Consider the following 14431-nt stretch of genomic DNA (forward strand, 5'->3'; position numbering starts at 1 on the left):
AGCGGAAGATGTTGCTATAAAAACAGATCCAGTTTTCTGAGAGGTAGAGTCGGCCCTGCAGGAGAATGTCTCGTTGTAGGGCACAGGAGTAATCTGCCAGCACAGGTCAGAGGTCAAAGATCAGAGCCCAGGAAGAATACATCCACCCATCAGGGTCGGGGTTAATTATATTTCAATATAGTCAATTCAAAAGATCAATTACCTGAATTGATAGTTTAAATGGAATTGACTCCAACCAGCCAATGCAAACTTGTCCAAAACCAAAAGATTTTCCTATATCCACCATATTGCTGACCGAATTGGCCATAGTTGCCTAGTATTTTGCGCTTAGTAACTCACCCACGATGAGCCGCTCTGTGTCCGGTAGCTGCTTGAAGAGCTTCCTGAAGTCCTCATTACGCTGTTTGTATGTGGGGCTCAACACCTGGAGAGACGGAGAGCAACAACGATAACTTCTTGAGAGAGGGACGACTCACACGTACACATTCCTGAACACATGCTCTCTATCTCACATATACATACTGGACTGTAATGGACTGCATCCATTTTCACAAGGGCATTTTATACAAAAGCACGATCCCCTGTTGACATTTAGCCACTTCAAGACATTCAATAAGCATGCTTTTGTGCATCGTGAGCATTCCTAATGTGAGTCACATTCCCAAGACAACAATATATAGTAACATCATTATACGAACACACACAATGCTGCTTTTTGTGGCGCAACAGTTAATATGTAGGACAGAGAGGGACAAAGACACAAATCAAATCTATTCTGTTAGCAAACCCTTATGTAGCTATTGGTTTATCTTATAAAACATAGTCTGCGTCCATTGTCGGTTTAGATCATGAGAAGAAAATGTTCTGTTCTCACACAGAGGAATTCATTCTCTTGTTACATTCTCAGGCATTAAGGTACATCTTATCTTGGGCCTGGATTCAGGCTTGTTTAAAGAGGGAAGTATTGCTGTGACCCACAGCCAGTGTGAGTGCAGGGGTGAGTGCTCTATGTGTCTGAGCCAGATGCTGTCTTTTAATAGGAACAGCTTCAGGAAACAATGCCTGCCAGTACGGTAACCAAATACATCCCTTCATGGGTAAAACCTCTCGCTGCTTCAATCTGAAGGAAAACATCAGACTGTTCACATTAACATCAACTAGCTACAGTACATGTTCTATACTCATATAACAAGAAAAGCCCAGAATGGACAGACATAATCTGTTTCTGTTAAGCTATGAATGAAAACCACTGGTGCCTGTCAAGAAAACTTGGTAAATTCGAGAACTTTGAAGGCTAGGAAAATGGATTATGAGTCGGACATATTTAGTCTAGAAATGTTCACAGAAAGTACTCTCTATAACTGCCTAACATATCAAGAGTATTAGAGCCCCCATTTCACAACAAAAGCCTGCCTATTCCCCTTAAACTGCAGCCTTCTTACTTTGTCCAGGGAAAGGGTCCATGGGTACTATGGGAATGCAAATAGCTACTGACTCATGCCTTTCATTTAATTTGCTTTCCAAAATATAATTGCGGGAGGGAACCACAGAGTTATGCTCTTGGCGCAGGTACAGTACACAAACTGCCCATCCCAACCTCCTCACCCCCTTCCCTCCCCGCCGCTACCCCTCCTGGCATCAGCTCTCTGGGGGGAGGGTCAGTCACTTACTGCAGGGACCTCCTCTGACTCCCAGTCCTGGTCTTGGTGGTCCAAGGCGGCCCAGCCCCACTCCCAGCCAAACTCTCCCCGGGCTGGATCCTGTGGGATCCACCCAGCCAGGTCTTTATCCAGCTCCAGCTCCACCTGCCAGTCTGACTCCAGTCCTCTGTGAGCCTCCATATTCCACTCACTTCCCTCAGGCACACGGGCGGACACCTAAACCAGTGGTGCCCTCGTGGGGTCCTCAAAGCGGTGGATTTCAATGCGGGTGATCCAGTGGTCCAGGTCTGCTGCAGACAAACAGACAGAGCTGTTGTGTGTCCAGTGGTTGTTTCCTGGAGACTGCTGTGACTGACCCGGTATGGGTGCTACTCCCTTTCAGTGTGAGAGCTGGACCCAGCTGACTGCTGCCACATGATTCCAGTCCTCTCTCCCTCTTCCTCTATCAAACACAGAGAGGAGCTACGGCCGTTGGCCTCTAGTAACCCTGGCCACAAGTCTTTTATTATAATGGCAGCTCTGGCAGGCATGCAGTGTTACCCTGTCCAGATCCAGACGCCTCAGAGTGCTTTGGTGAGCACAGCTCAGACACACCAGCAGCGAAAGCAAGAAAAATATCCTTGGTAAAGAGAAAAACACAGAGAAAGAGAGAGTGTTTCCTAACTGGAAAGCAGTGCAGTCCCGTCTCGCTGGCTGACAAGGTGATTGAGTTAGAGGACAGATGTGCACACAACCTTCATTTACTTCTACGCTCCGTGAAGAAAAACAAGTCCATTAATCTTGAGTGATGCGGCACGGAGTCTCATGACGGCTCAGTCTAATGCAGTTGGAGTATTGCACCTCTGGGAGTATGTCCACTTCCCCTGTTGTTGACCATTCAGGTATTAGAAAGCAATTGCATGAGAGGCTTAACACATTTAGCGGTGTTACTATTACTAACCCCCCCTGGATCCCTGTGACCTATTTCCCTACTCTCTACCCCCCACAACTCTCCTGTCCCTTAAGGTCAAGTAATGCACTCCTGAAACCAGATCCCTGTCAGTTACTACGATCAGACTAGATAGACAGGCACAGCGATTGGTTCTCGTCTGACTCTGAGCTGGGTAAAACAACCTATCAGCACAGTGGTGGGAGGTGGACACAACGACAACAGCAACAAAACAAAAACTGTGGCTACATTTGGCACTCCATTAGGCTCACTTGTGGTTGGAAATGTGCCCTGGAATTCCACCACAAATTCCACACCTTTCCTGCTTACTCAATTTCCACAACCCCCCTCAACATCTAGCCAAATCAGTGAGGAGAAATAAGGTCCAGGAAACTGAATGTGAAGGGAAGCAAAATAATCCTCAGCACACTATTGAAAACAGTGCAGATCATTCACAGATCCCTCTCAGACGTGAACAGCTTTCGTGCTGTTGAAAATGCCTCTGCATCCCGTGAATAAGGTTTCATCAGACGTTTGCGAGCCATGCAAGCCCACTCTCTTCGAAAACTGCATCCAAGAAAAACAGTCAGATAATAGAGTAGTATCTGAATTCAAAGTTTTTCCAAGAGCTTTTCCTAAAAAGGAAAAAGAAGACTAAAGCAAATGCAGAAGCTATTGATACGACCATCTCCCATCTTCTCCAGGTGACAAGTCCTAGGACAGTGTAGCTGCCAGGTGGTGATGGGGATATAGACAGTCCCTGAGGTGGCGGTTAATCATTAACCTGCTGGGTAAACAGGGAGAGATGTCGGAGACCGGCACAGTTAACCAGGGTGGGGCCCCATTCGTTTCAAGGGTGGTTTACTGTCTATCCCCACACAAACAATGAGGCCAGTCTCTCACCCCACTGTCCGTAGGTTGCTACAAAACCGCTTTAGAGAGGAGTGGCCAGGAAGGTGTATGCATGTGTATAGCTATTGTAAGTGGCACTGTCAAGGGAGTGTGCATGAATGTGTGTGTGAAGACTTTCGTCTCTATCTGAAACACACCTTTCTTTGACACTTTCCCTGCCAATGGTCTGTTGATGCTGGGAGGGTGAAGGTTCTGTTGATTACAACCAGATGTGGGAACAGCTCAGCAGAGAGGTGCTGGCTGGTTTAGAAACACAGCCAAGCCAGGATCTCTGACTATTCACCCTGTCCTGCATAAGACGCACTGCTGTAAAAAATATGTGTTAGGAGATCTACAGTGGTGTCCTTTGTGTGAGAATCTATCTCAGTGTAAACATGCCCCCCCCCTCCCCCTCATATGCAGGGGAGATAAACTAGAATGTTTTCATAGACCAGAGAGTATGAGGAGGCAGAAATTTCACCTCACAAATCTCTAGGAGAAAAGCAGTCTCTTAAACCAGCCACTTTAGTCACTGTCGATACTATGAGCCACTACACTCGGTGTCTGGCAGACATTGATTTCCTTGTTAATACCTCAACTGCCTGCGTAGGTCCTGTACAGTTGCTATGAAAGCATTGCGACAGAGTCATTAGGAAAGTTGATACGGCAGGGTGAGGCCTGTTGTGTGTCTCTACTGGGCTTAGACCTCATATCAGGACGGTTGTGATGTAATCCCAGTAGGTTCAGTGCCATGGGAGAACATTACTGCCTTGTAGAGAAACACAGTGACTGCATGGCCTACCACATACCCTCAGGTATAGCACTGCATCAGACACATACCAATATACGTTTCAATGGTCCAGAACAGAGATTAAGCATTATTACATAGTTAATGCTTCTGGGAGCAACATCATGTCTAGATTGGCATTATGATGCTTTCCTTTAGTAATGGTAGAACAGTTGAGAAATGAAGGTGAGTAGCTAAAGGTGAGAGTATCAGAAAGCATTAGATGTGGACCATGTTTTTTCTCAACATTCTGGAGAATCCCCATTTCAAGTTTCACTATGCAACAATGCCCAACTATAACCAATGTGGCCATAATGACAAAACGAACACATTTGAAGACGTGGGAGGACTGGAACATGCTAACCAGTCCCATGCTCCATTCCCCTGTCCTTCAAGGCATTCAGGGCTGCTCCAGACACTGACCATGGTCCGTGGGTTTAGTATGATACACTGAGCAGACTTGTTACCACCTCAGGTGTATTCAGTAGTCGCAGACCGTTTCAAAAAGTTTGGCCTGTTGCAAAACGTTTTGCAATGGAAACTGTTTACCGTTTACTCTAGGAACCAAATGGAAGCAAACGGAACGAAACAGGGAGGGACATACAAGAATTCTTCCATTAGAAACTCTCGTTTTCGTTTACCTCAAAAAAGAAACAAATAAAATGACCCAAAAAAAACATGGCAAAACATTTTCCGTTTGGAGTAAACAGTTTCCGTTGGTGAAATTTTCGCAACAGACAAAATGTTTCGCAACGGTCTCCGACTAATGAATACACCCACGTCACCACCATCACAGCTCTGAGAAGCCTATAGTTCCCCTTCACACAGCAGCCATTTTGAAAACACTATTTTTTCCAGACACAACCACAATGTGGCCATGGCATTGGGTCATCTAACCACCATAGTGCTGCATATTGTGGCTTCGCTCTCAGGTGGAAACAACGTACTGATCAATCAAATCAATGAGGGATGAGGAGCAGACAAGTGGAAAGGGAGACCAGCCAAGCGATCCAAGAAAAAGGAATACGCAGAGAGATATTTGAAAAGTTGCACAAGAATACAAGTCATGCTTACTCTCAGGATGTGTTGTCTTTCATGCTGGGGAGAGAGGGGGAATATATAGACACAAAGAACAACAAAAGAAAGGAATAAAACAACAGAACAAGGGAAAAGAAAATGGAGTCCCATAGAGACACCATTGGAGAAACCATGGCTTCATAATAACACCATATCTGGGTATCAATTCCTTTCTCACATAAAGATGGCCAACTGAGCCATCAAGTAGATTTACTTGGCTGTTTTAGAAGAATCATAACGAAAGGAATTAATTTCAGCCCCATTAGAATGTAGCAACCTTGTCTCTTAGTACACTGGCCGGCAACCTTGTGTTAAGCCAAGACCTCTTGGTGTAATGGTCTTGGTGTTGGACTGAGATCACTGGATCAGGCTGTCACCATACTTTCGCTACAAGATGCTTCTGTCTGTCAAACATTTCATCTATGAATCACATCTGTAGTAAGGTATGGGAGTTTGCAACAAAATGGACACTTTTTCATCTTCACAGCATTTGGTTCATTCATTATTCATCTGGGACATCAGTCATTTTTCATTTTTCTGATTAATTCAGCATGCCATCACACTGTAACCCTAGACTCTTAGAACTCTAAATCCCACTGGTTAGCGTCCTGGGTAAGCCTGAGCTCCATATGAAAGTGACCTTTGGCATATACCCTTGTGTGATTCTAAACAGGGTCTAGGACCCTTCACCTCATAATTACATTTACATTTTAGTCATTTAGCAGACGCTCTTATCCAGAGCGACTTACAGTAGTGAATACATACATTTCATTTTCATTTCATTTTTTTTTGTACTGGCCCCCCGTGGGAATCGAACCCACAACCCTGGCGTTGCACACACCATGCTCTACCAACACACACACACACACACACACACACACACACACACACACACACACACACACACACACACACACACACACACACACACACACACACACACACACACACACACACACACACACCTTAACAGAAAGAGTAAGAAGAGGATGAAACTTACATTGTACCAGCTCTGGCTCTTCTGTAGACAGTGAGGAGCAAAGCAGATAGGAGAGAACAAAGACAAGTGTAAGTCAATGAGACAAGGACACACCAATACTTGGCCACAGGGCTCAATATCATAAACACATAGAGGTCAAGAGACGATAAAAACCAAAAGTGGGTATTTATAGAAGGTGTGAATGTCAACCTCTGGGTGGGCACCTCCTACCATGAATACAGGCATCTGCTGCTATCCAACAGAGTTGTATCCCTTTGAACATATTTTAGTTAGACTTTTCATCGATTTCTGTGTTGTTTTTGGGCCTCACAAACATTCATTTGCATGGATATTTGATAAGCAGATGGTAGATTGGGCTAGGGTCGTGTGTGGTACAATATATTTATCTTCGTTTCTAACTGTTTAAAATGATGTATTAACGATTTAGAGTTGCTTCTTAATGCTTGTGTATAGAGATGAATTGTGTACTGCTGTGTGTTGTATATTTTCTGACAGCAGAGGGCAGTATACACACTGTTATTGGCAGGACCATAACAAGAGCGCTTATTCCAACCATAAACTCACCTGCTTCTGTTTTATGGGGCTATAAAGAGAGTGTAATACATCTCACCATTGTGATCCGAAAGGGAGGCATGCTAGGGAGCATCCAGTGGGTGAAAAAAGGGCAGGATAATCAAGCACGATTTTAGCGATAAATAAATGTCAGTTTGTGTCAAGTAGTACATAGCAGGAGTAGAACAAAATGGCTTCCTCTTGACGCCATAAAAAAAACTTGACCAGGCAACTACAAATAATATGTTTTGTCATTTCAGTGGCAACATACAAGAGGCATACTGGTGCGAGGGTACTATTGTCAATCAATCCTTTGGAGATGTGAATGTAGATAATCCAATATTTCAGCTATCAGATAAGCGTGTAGTGTTTCCTGTCTGAGAGTTGTGAGGCCCCAGTCCTGTCCCTGGGCTTTGGGCTCTGACGTGGACAGGGCTAATCTCATCTGAAGGTGACAGAGGCGTGAGAGACGACTTAAGCCTTAAGGTGTCTGCAAAGTGTGTGTGTGTATGCGTGCCATTGTAAATGTGTTTTAGAGTTGATGTAATTGCATGTTTGTAAGTGCATCTTTATAGCCTACAAGTGTGTAGATGTGATTTAGACATGCATGCACATGTTTGCTTCCCCACGAAGCACATGTGTGTCTGGGGATGTGTGTCAGCAGCACTACGAATCAGGTTAACACCCACTGATTAAGTGCACTGTGTAACAGAGAGAGCTTGTGTACGGTAGTAGTGTCTTGACCTGGATTCCCCTGAGGATCAGAAAGGCCTGGAACGACTAGTTACTTTACACAACCAGGCCAGAGTCAGGGCCATCACTCACTCACTCACTCACTCACTCACTCACTCACTCACTCACTCACTCACTCACTCACTCACTCACTCACTCACTCACTCACTCACTCACTCACTCACTCACTCACTCACTCACTCAACCGGGCCAAACCAGAACTGGCCAGCGCTAGCTGTAACCCAGACAAACCTATCAGGTATAACCCACATAGCTTCAATCAACACTAGAACAACAATGTAGTTCTGACAAACAGAACTGAGAAGGCCTGATCAAACCAGTGGAACAGTAAATAAAGACTGTAGCACCAAGCCTAAAGAATAATCAGATCTAAGTGCATACATTTTCGTACTTTTTCATACTACTAAAACACACAACCAACCATGCTCTACCAACTGAGATGTTATATCAACGTTTTGATATATAACTTTGTACAAAAGGAGTGACACTTTAAGGAGGGAGGAGAGGAGGATGTTCTGGTCTGAGACAGGAAGTGGAGACAGCTAGGGGCGCTGACTGACATCACACCACAGGAGGCTGCTGAGAGGAGGACGGCTCATAATAATGGCTGGAATAGAGTAAATGGAAACCATGTGTTTGATAACACTCCATTTATTCCTTCCCAGTCAGTACTATGAGCCCATCCTCCCCAATAAAGGTACCACTGGCCACCTGTGCATCACACATCTACAGAGGATGGGAAGAGGTCGTCACTGGTCAAATCGGGCTAGGGGATCAATGGGCAAATAAAAGCAACAGGAAATGCTTACTTTAATCAGGTTAAGTCTGTCATACTGAAAGGAAATTAAAAAGAAAATGAAGAGTTAACCAACATGAAGGAAAGAGCTCAGAAACAAGAGAGGGGAAAAGGCTTTGTTTTTGATTTGCATGTGTACTAAGAGTACTAGGCCAAAACACTAAAATATCCAGGTTTGCGTACTTGTAGTGCCAAGACACACTATTGTCCTATCTAACTCTACTTTCATGATGTGTCCATGTCTCAGTGTTTTGGTCTGAGATGGGTATTTATGCTGAGTCTCTATGTACTCTCTCTGTAGTGCTGCTTACTGTTTACAGTTCCATAAACAGCCTCATTGATTGGTGACAGTGGGAGACTGAGCAGAGCCGTCATCACTGAAGCGGCCAGCCAATTAGTTAGTGTTGGACCGGCGGCCCAGGTCCTCTACAGAGAGGAGCCCCTCTCCCTGCCTGCCTGTCTGTGTGTTTCTGGATTGCATTAGACTAGGGTGACAGAGCTCACGTTGCCTGGGCGACTGCACACAGTGCCAGGGTCATGTGACTCCTGCTGACCGCTGGCCGGGGGCTCACGTGGGACCAGAGAGGGCTGGCACTCGGCCACACCACGGGCCTGAGGGGTGATGTCATCGACTGGGTGTGCTGTGAAATGGGACTGACGCCGCATGAACACCAACTCAACTGACCGAATGTCGCTTGGCTGCCATTAACACCATCCTGTCTGCCTGTCTCATAGTCCGTGACAAAGCTGAATGTAGCCGAATGCAGCGAATGTGCTGACGTGCATCAAGGGGTCCTTTCATGAGAATGCTGTAACTAACCGGTGACACATGGCCTCTGCTGCTGCCTTGTCTGAGGAGAGGAGTGGTGTATTCTGGGCTTGTGGTGCGAGGCAGAGAAAAGGAGCTTCTGATGTAGAAAGCTCTAGGGTCAGCAAAAATTCATGTCACACAGGAGTGGTGGAAAGGGATGCGGAAGGAATTTTACAGTCTCCCCCTGCCACCTTCCCTCTGCATTCAGGCACATACTCAGCATCTCAGAGATTAGGGTGTTCTTTGTTTAGACACAACAATGAGCTATGTTGAAGTTTTAATGGACTTGGGGCAGGGGTTGGAGGAGATAGAACATACTAAAGAACATACTGAAGCACACTGAGACAAGCTGGGAGAGAGACGTGTCTGAAAGCCAGCAGCCCTGCAGGGAGTTAGATGAGAGGAAAGGTGGCAGGGTGGCAGAGGGGGGTAGAGGAGAAGGTTATAGCAACATGGATACCATCTGCAGGGAGTGTGTTCAGATGGAAGAGGTGGGTGGAGGGGGCACAGGACAGCTCACAAGACATGGAGGTGGGGTGGGGTTAAAGAACAGAAAAGAGTAATGCTTACTTTGGAAAGTCGCTTGTGAGACTAGCATGCATCAGGAGAAGAACAAAGAAATCAGAAACTAAAAAACTGCAAGATACAACAGCTGAAAGAACCCTTTTTTTTTTAAACAGTCAGTTTCAGATCACAGACATTTCATATGGCAGCAGCGAAAGTAAGAGAAAGCAAGCGCTCCGTGTCAAGAAGAAAGGATGAGAGAAGAGGAGAACACAATGACAACAAAAGCAACAGGCGTCTGACACCACAAGGACTGGGGAGCACTGTGAGCAGTGAGTGTATGGGAAAACGGATGAGAGGTGAGAGAGCCATTACCGCCAACTACCACACTCCTTATCACTTCACAACAATAAGATTTTCAGAGGAGGAAAGTACTAAATATATCACCCAATATTCTCATGTTCATGTTTTGCTTGAGATGTACGCCGAGTTACCCACAGTCAAAGCTCCTGTCCTTCACTCCACTACCTTACTCTTCAATTCAGATTCTGATGAGCGAGAAGCGAGACTACAGCCTCTTGACCTGCCTACTACCCTCTGTCAGAACGAGCCTTACAGAGTTGAGATAGCTGCAGTTAATGACTGGCTGAGTGCTGCGATGGAGTGGGCTGACTGACTGAGTGCCCTGCCTGTGATTACAATGCTGCTCTGATAGGACCAGATGGATCCAGGGGATGGAGGGAGGGAGAGAGGGATGGAGGGAGAGAGGGATGGAGGGAGAGAGGGAGAAAGGGAGGGAGGGAGGGAGGGAGGGGAAAAGGGAGGGAGGGAAAGAGGGAGGGAGGGAAGGAAAGAGGGAGGGAGGTAATAAGGGAAGAATACGGTGAACCTGTGGTATAAGCATCTTTCCTGATGATGATGATGATGATGATGGGTCCTTATCCACAATTGATGTGCTGAGGGTCTCGTTACTCAGTCTATGATTGGCCAATTGTACGAGAGTGACAGTTAGATCTGACCTATAGTTTGAGGATGGGAGTTGGACATTACCCTATCAGAGTCATAGCAGCGATTATCAGAAGTACATTGTACCACTGTCAATTGGGGCTACATGAGGATGGCATGTTTGATCCAGTATGGTGTGCCGATGCGGAGGTATGATGGGGGTAAAATCACTATGGAATGGAAAATAAAAGCTGATAAAACCATGCCATTTCACAAGATATCACTATATCTCACTCCTTCTCGTTGACTATTTCTTACAGAACATGTTTTATGGAATGCAGGAAGACAATAAGACTTTACTGGCAACATTTGGAGGTTATCAAGACATTATGTCAGGGGTAAACAGTAAAAATGAAAAGAATCTTATCACAAAACATAACTACTCCCCCTGTATCACCTCAGTGATCACCAAATAAATGTTGATTTCAGATTGTATTGGAAGTGGTGTTCAGGGATGATACAAATGTCTTGCTGAACTGAAGTGATAGGCCAGGCTGACATTATTTATTTGTGAGTTATGAATGCACTGTATGATGAACAAGTCATTTTGAAAACGGCACTGTTGGCAGTACTATTTGAGACTATGACCTGTACTGTACTGTCTTGTAGTGTGATTGGTGGAAGAGGACTATGCCCCTGTACTGTGCTGTAGTGTAATTGGTGGAAGAGGACTATGATCCTGTACTGTGCTGTAGTGCGATTGGTGGAAAGAGGACAATGATCTTGTACTGTAGTGTGGGTGGTGGGAAGAAGAGGGCCCTGAGACAGAGACGGCCCACCTGCGCAGTGAAGCTCACCTTGGAGTTCTTGCCTCCGCTGCGGGCGGAGTGCAGAGAGTAGGTTCGCTGGACCACTTGCTCGGGGGTGGAGGGGGACTTATCAGAGGAGTGGTCCGAGTGGCCCTTCTCCACCATATTCTCACCAGGCTCCAGGCTCTGGGGCGTGGGCGAGCGCGAGCGTTTAGGACGCAGGACGGGCGAGCAAGCAGGCGTGCTCCTGTTCGAGTTACTGGCAGTGCTGGGGGTGAGAAAGAGAGAGAGAGGGAGTATTAATTCTACTTCTCTAAACTCTTTCATCACATCATGAAACAACATATTCTGCACTGTTTGAAAATGTAGGGACGGAGCAAAACCCATTAAAAAACAATGTCACACATTACATGAATAACACAGGAGTAACTAATAGTACCACTCTACAGTTCATTTAAAACACCTTATCTAAGTGTACGCCATTTTTTTGTTACACTTATTTTACCAGGTAAGTTAAGTTGACTGAGAACACATTCTCATTTACAGCAACAACCTGTGGAATAGTTATATGGGAGAAGAAGGGGGATGAATGAGCCAATTTGAAGCTGGGGGTGATTAGGTGACCGTGATGGTATGAGGGCCAGATTGGGAATTTAGCCTGGACACCGGGGTTAACACCCCTACTCTTATGATAGGTGCCATGGGATCTTTACTGACCACAGAAAGTCAGGTCAGCCGTTTAACGTCCCATCCAAAAGACTGCACCCTACACAGGGCAATATCCCCAATGACTGCCCTGTCCCCAATCACTGTGCCTCCTACTGGCCCTCTAACTTCCAGCAGCATCTGGTCTCCCATCAAGGGACCAACCAGGACGAACCCAGCTTAGCTTCAGAGGCAAGCCAGCAATGGGATGCAGGGTGGTATGCTGCTGGCTAAATGTTAATGATGCTAATGTGTTGCCGTCCCACAGGCAATGCTAGGCCTACTAGTGTACCATGTAAAGACTGAGACGTATGTTCCCATTCATCCCCGGAGTGAGTATTCAGGTTACATCACAGCAAATAGGCTTGAAAGCTACCCACTAACACAGTTAATAACAACAGCAGCTAGCCTACATAACCCATAGATCAATAACCACAACAACAGCAGCTAGCCTACATAACCCACAGACCAACAACAACAACAGCAGCAGCTAGTGTACATAACCCACAGACCAACAACAACAACAGCAGCAGCTAGTGTACATAACCCACAGACCAACAACAACAACAGCAGCAGCTAAGGTACATAACCCACAGACCAACAACAACAACAGCAGCAGCAGCAAGCACCAGAAAAAATAGCATGGTCAAAAACAGATGGCATACTCTACATGAGTCATGAGGAGTAGTGAAAACCATGAGTAAGATAATGGATGTAATATCCCACTGCTGTATCTTTAAAGAGCCAGGAGAAACCCTCACCCGGGGTGCACGTGTAAATACACACTGAAAAATTATACTTGGAAAATAATTTGACTTAATCTACCTGACATTGACATTTAAACCTTTATTGGATAGCTTTTCTGCCATCTCATTTTCATGCTTAAAAATCCTAATGATGTAGGTGCTGTTTTCAATCTCTTCAGACTGAACAAGTTATCGACACCATAGAAAGATGAGCTATAGACAAAATAAGGCTTTTCTAACGATTCTGGACAGATGAGAACAAGTCCATGAGCAGACCCTCAGAGTAACAGGGACAGTTAAGTACCATGGTTATTATAATGTTTTTGATATTCAGTTGAGTTATGGTGCAATTGTCAATCTGAACACAAGCTGAAAATATGACCAGAGAACACTGTAGCAGGGGACAGGAGGAACGGTGCCAGCCCCTCCCTCCCTCCCTCCATCCATCTTTCTATATCTACTGGTCTACTCCCTCTTCCTCCATCTCCAGCCTTCCCAAAGTCAAACTCTCCTGGCCATTGTATACTGCCAACATTACAGATGCTCAAGACAGACAGATTGGATAGAGGTAGAGAAACATGTAGCGCTAATAGGAGAGGAGTGGAGTGGAGAGGAGGATAGGAGAGGAGTGAAGGAGAGGCGAGGAAGTGAGGAGGAGAGGAAAGGAGGAGAGAAGTAGAAGAGTGGAGCGAGGGACGCTTCCCTTCCCGAACCACAGGCCAACCTGTTTATTAGGTCCTGTCTCTGAGACCAGCCTGCAAAGACAACGTCCCAAATGACACCCTATTCCCTTTATAATACACTGCTTTTGGTCAACGCTAGTGAACTGGGTAGTGAACTAGGTGGGGAACTGGGTAGTGAACTAGGTGGGGAACTGGGTAGTGAACTGGGTGGGGAACTGGGTAGTGAACTGGGTAGTGAACTAGGTGGGGAACTGGATAGTGAACTGGGTGGATAACTAGGTGGGGAACTGGGTGGTTAACTGGGTGGTGCTGTAGGTAGTGAACTGGGTGGGGAACTGGGTGGTTAACTGGGTGGTGCTGTAGGTAGTGAACTGGGTGGTTAACTGGGTGGTGCTGTAGGTAGTGAACTGGGTGGGGAACTGGGTGGTTAACTGGGTGGTGCTGTAGGTAGTGAACTGGGTGGTTAACTGGGTGGTGCTGTAGGTAGTGAACTGGGTGGGGAACTGGGTGGGTAACTGGGTGGTTAACTGGGTGGTGCTGTAGGTAGTGAACTGGGTGGGGAACTGGGTGGTGCTGTAGGTAGTGAACTGGGTGGGGAACTGGGTGGTGCTGTAGGTAGTGAACTGGGTGGGGAACTGGGTGGTTAACTGGGTGGTGCTGTAGGTAGTGAACTGGGTGGTTAACTGGGTGGTGCTGTAGGTAGTGAACTGGGTGGGGAACTGGGTGGTTAACTGGGTGGTTAACTGGGTGGTTAACTGGGTGGTGCTGTAGGTAGTGAACTGG

The 14431-nt window shown here is 46.0% G+C and overlaps 1 protein-coding gene across 12 annotated transcripts in view; it reads right to left on the minus strand.

Moving 5' to 3' along the window:
* The window catches only part of LOC106612972 (protein Aster-B), a 98598-nt gene that overhangs the window by 9974 nt on the left and 74193 nt on the right, over positions 1-14431 (minus strand). For 8 of the 12 annotated variants that reach the window (XM_045724664.1, XM_045724656.1, XM_045724662.1 and 5 more), the window contains 5 exons: positions 11563-11782; positions 6345-6365; positions 5342-5365; positions 340-424; positions 1-93 (listed from right to left, as the gene is read on the minus strand). The exon at positions 1-93 is cut by the window's left edge and continues 11 nt beyond it. In XM_045724664.1, coding sequence (XP_045580620.1) covers positions 1-93; positions 340-424; positions 5342-5365; positions 6345-6365; positions 11563-11679 — 340 coding nt within the window. In that variant the 5' untranslated portion in view covers positions 11680-11782. Of the gene's footprint in view, positions 94-339; positions 425-1670; positions 5314-5341; positions 5366-6344; positions 6366-11562; positions 11783-14431 lie in introns of those variants that run through there. The other 4 variants (XM_045724661.1, XM_045724660.1, XM_045724657.1 and 1 more) reach the window with 2 other exon arrangements.

Source organism: Salmo salar, chromosome ssa09 (assembly GCF_905237065.1).
Source record: "Salmo salar chromosome ssa09, Ssal_v3.1, whole genome shotgun sequence".
Classification (NCBI taxonomy): domain Eukaryota; kingdom Metazoa; phylum Chordata; class Actinopteri; order Salmoniformes; family Salmonidae; genus Salmo; species Salmo salar.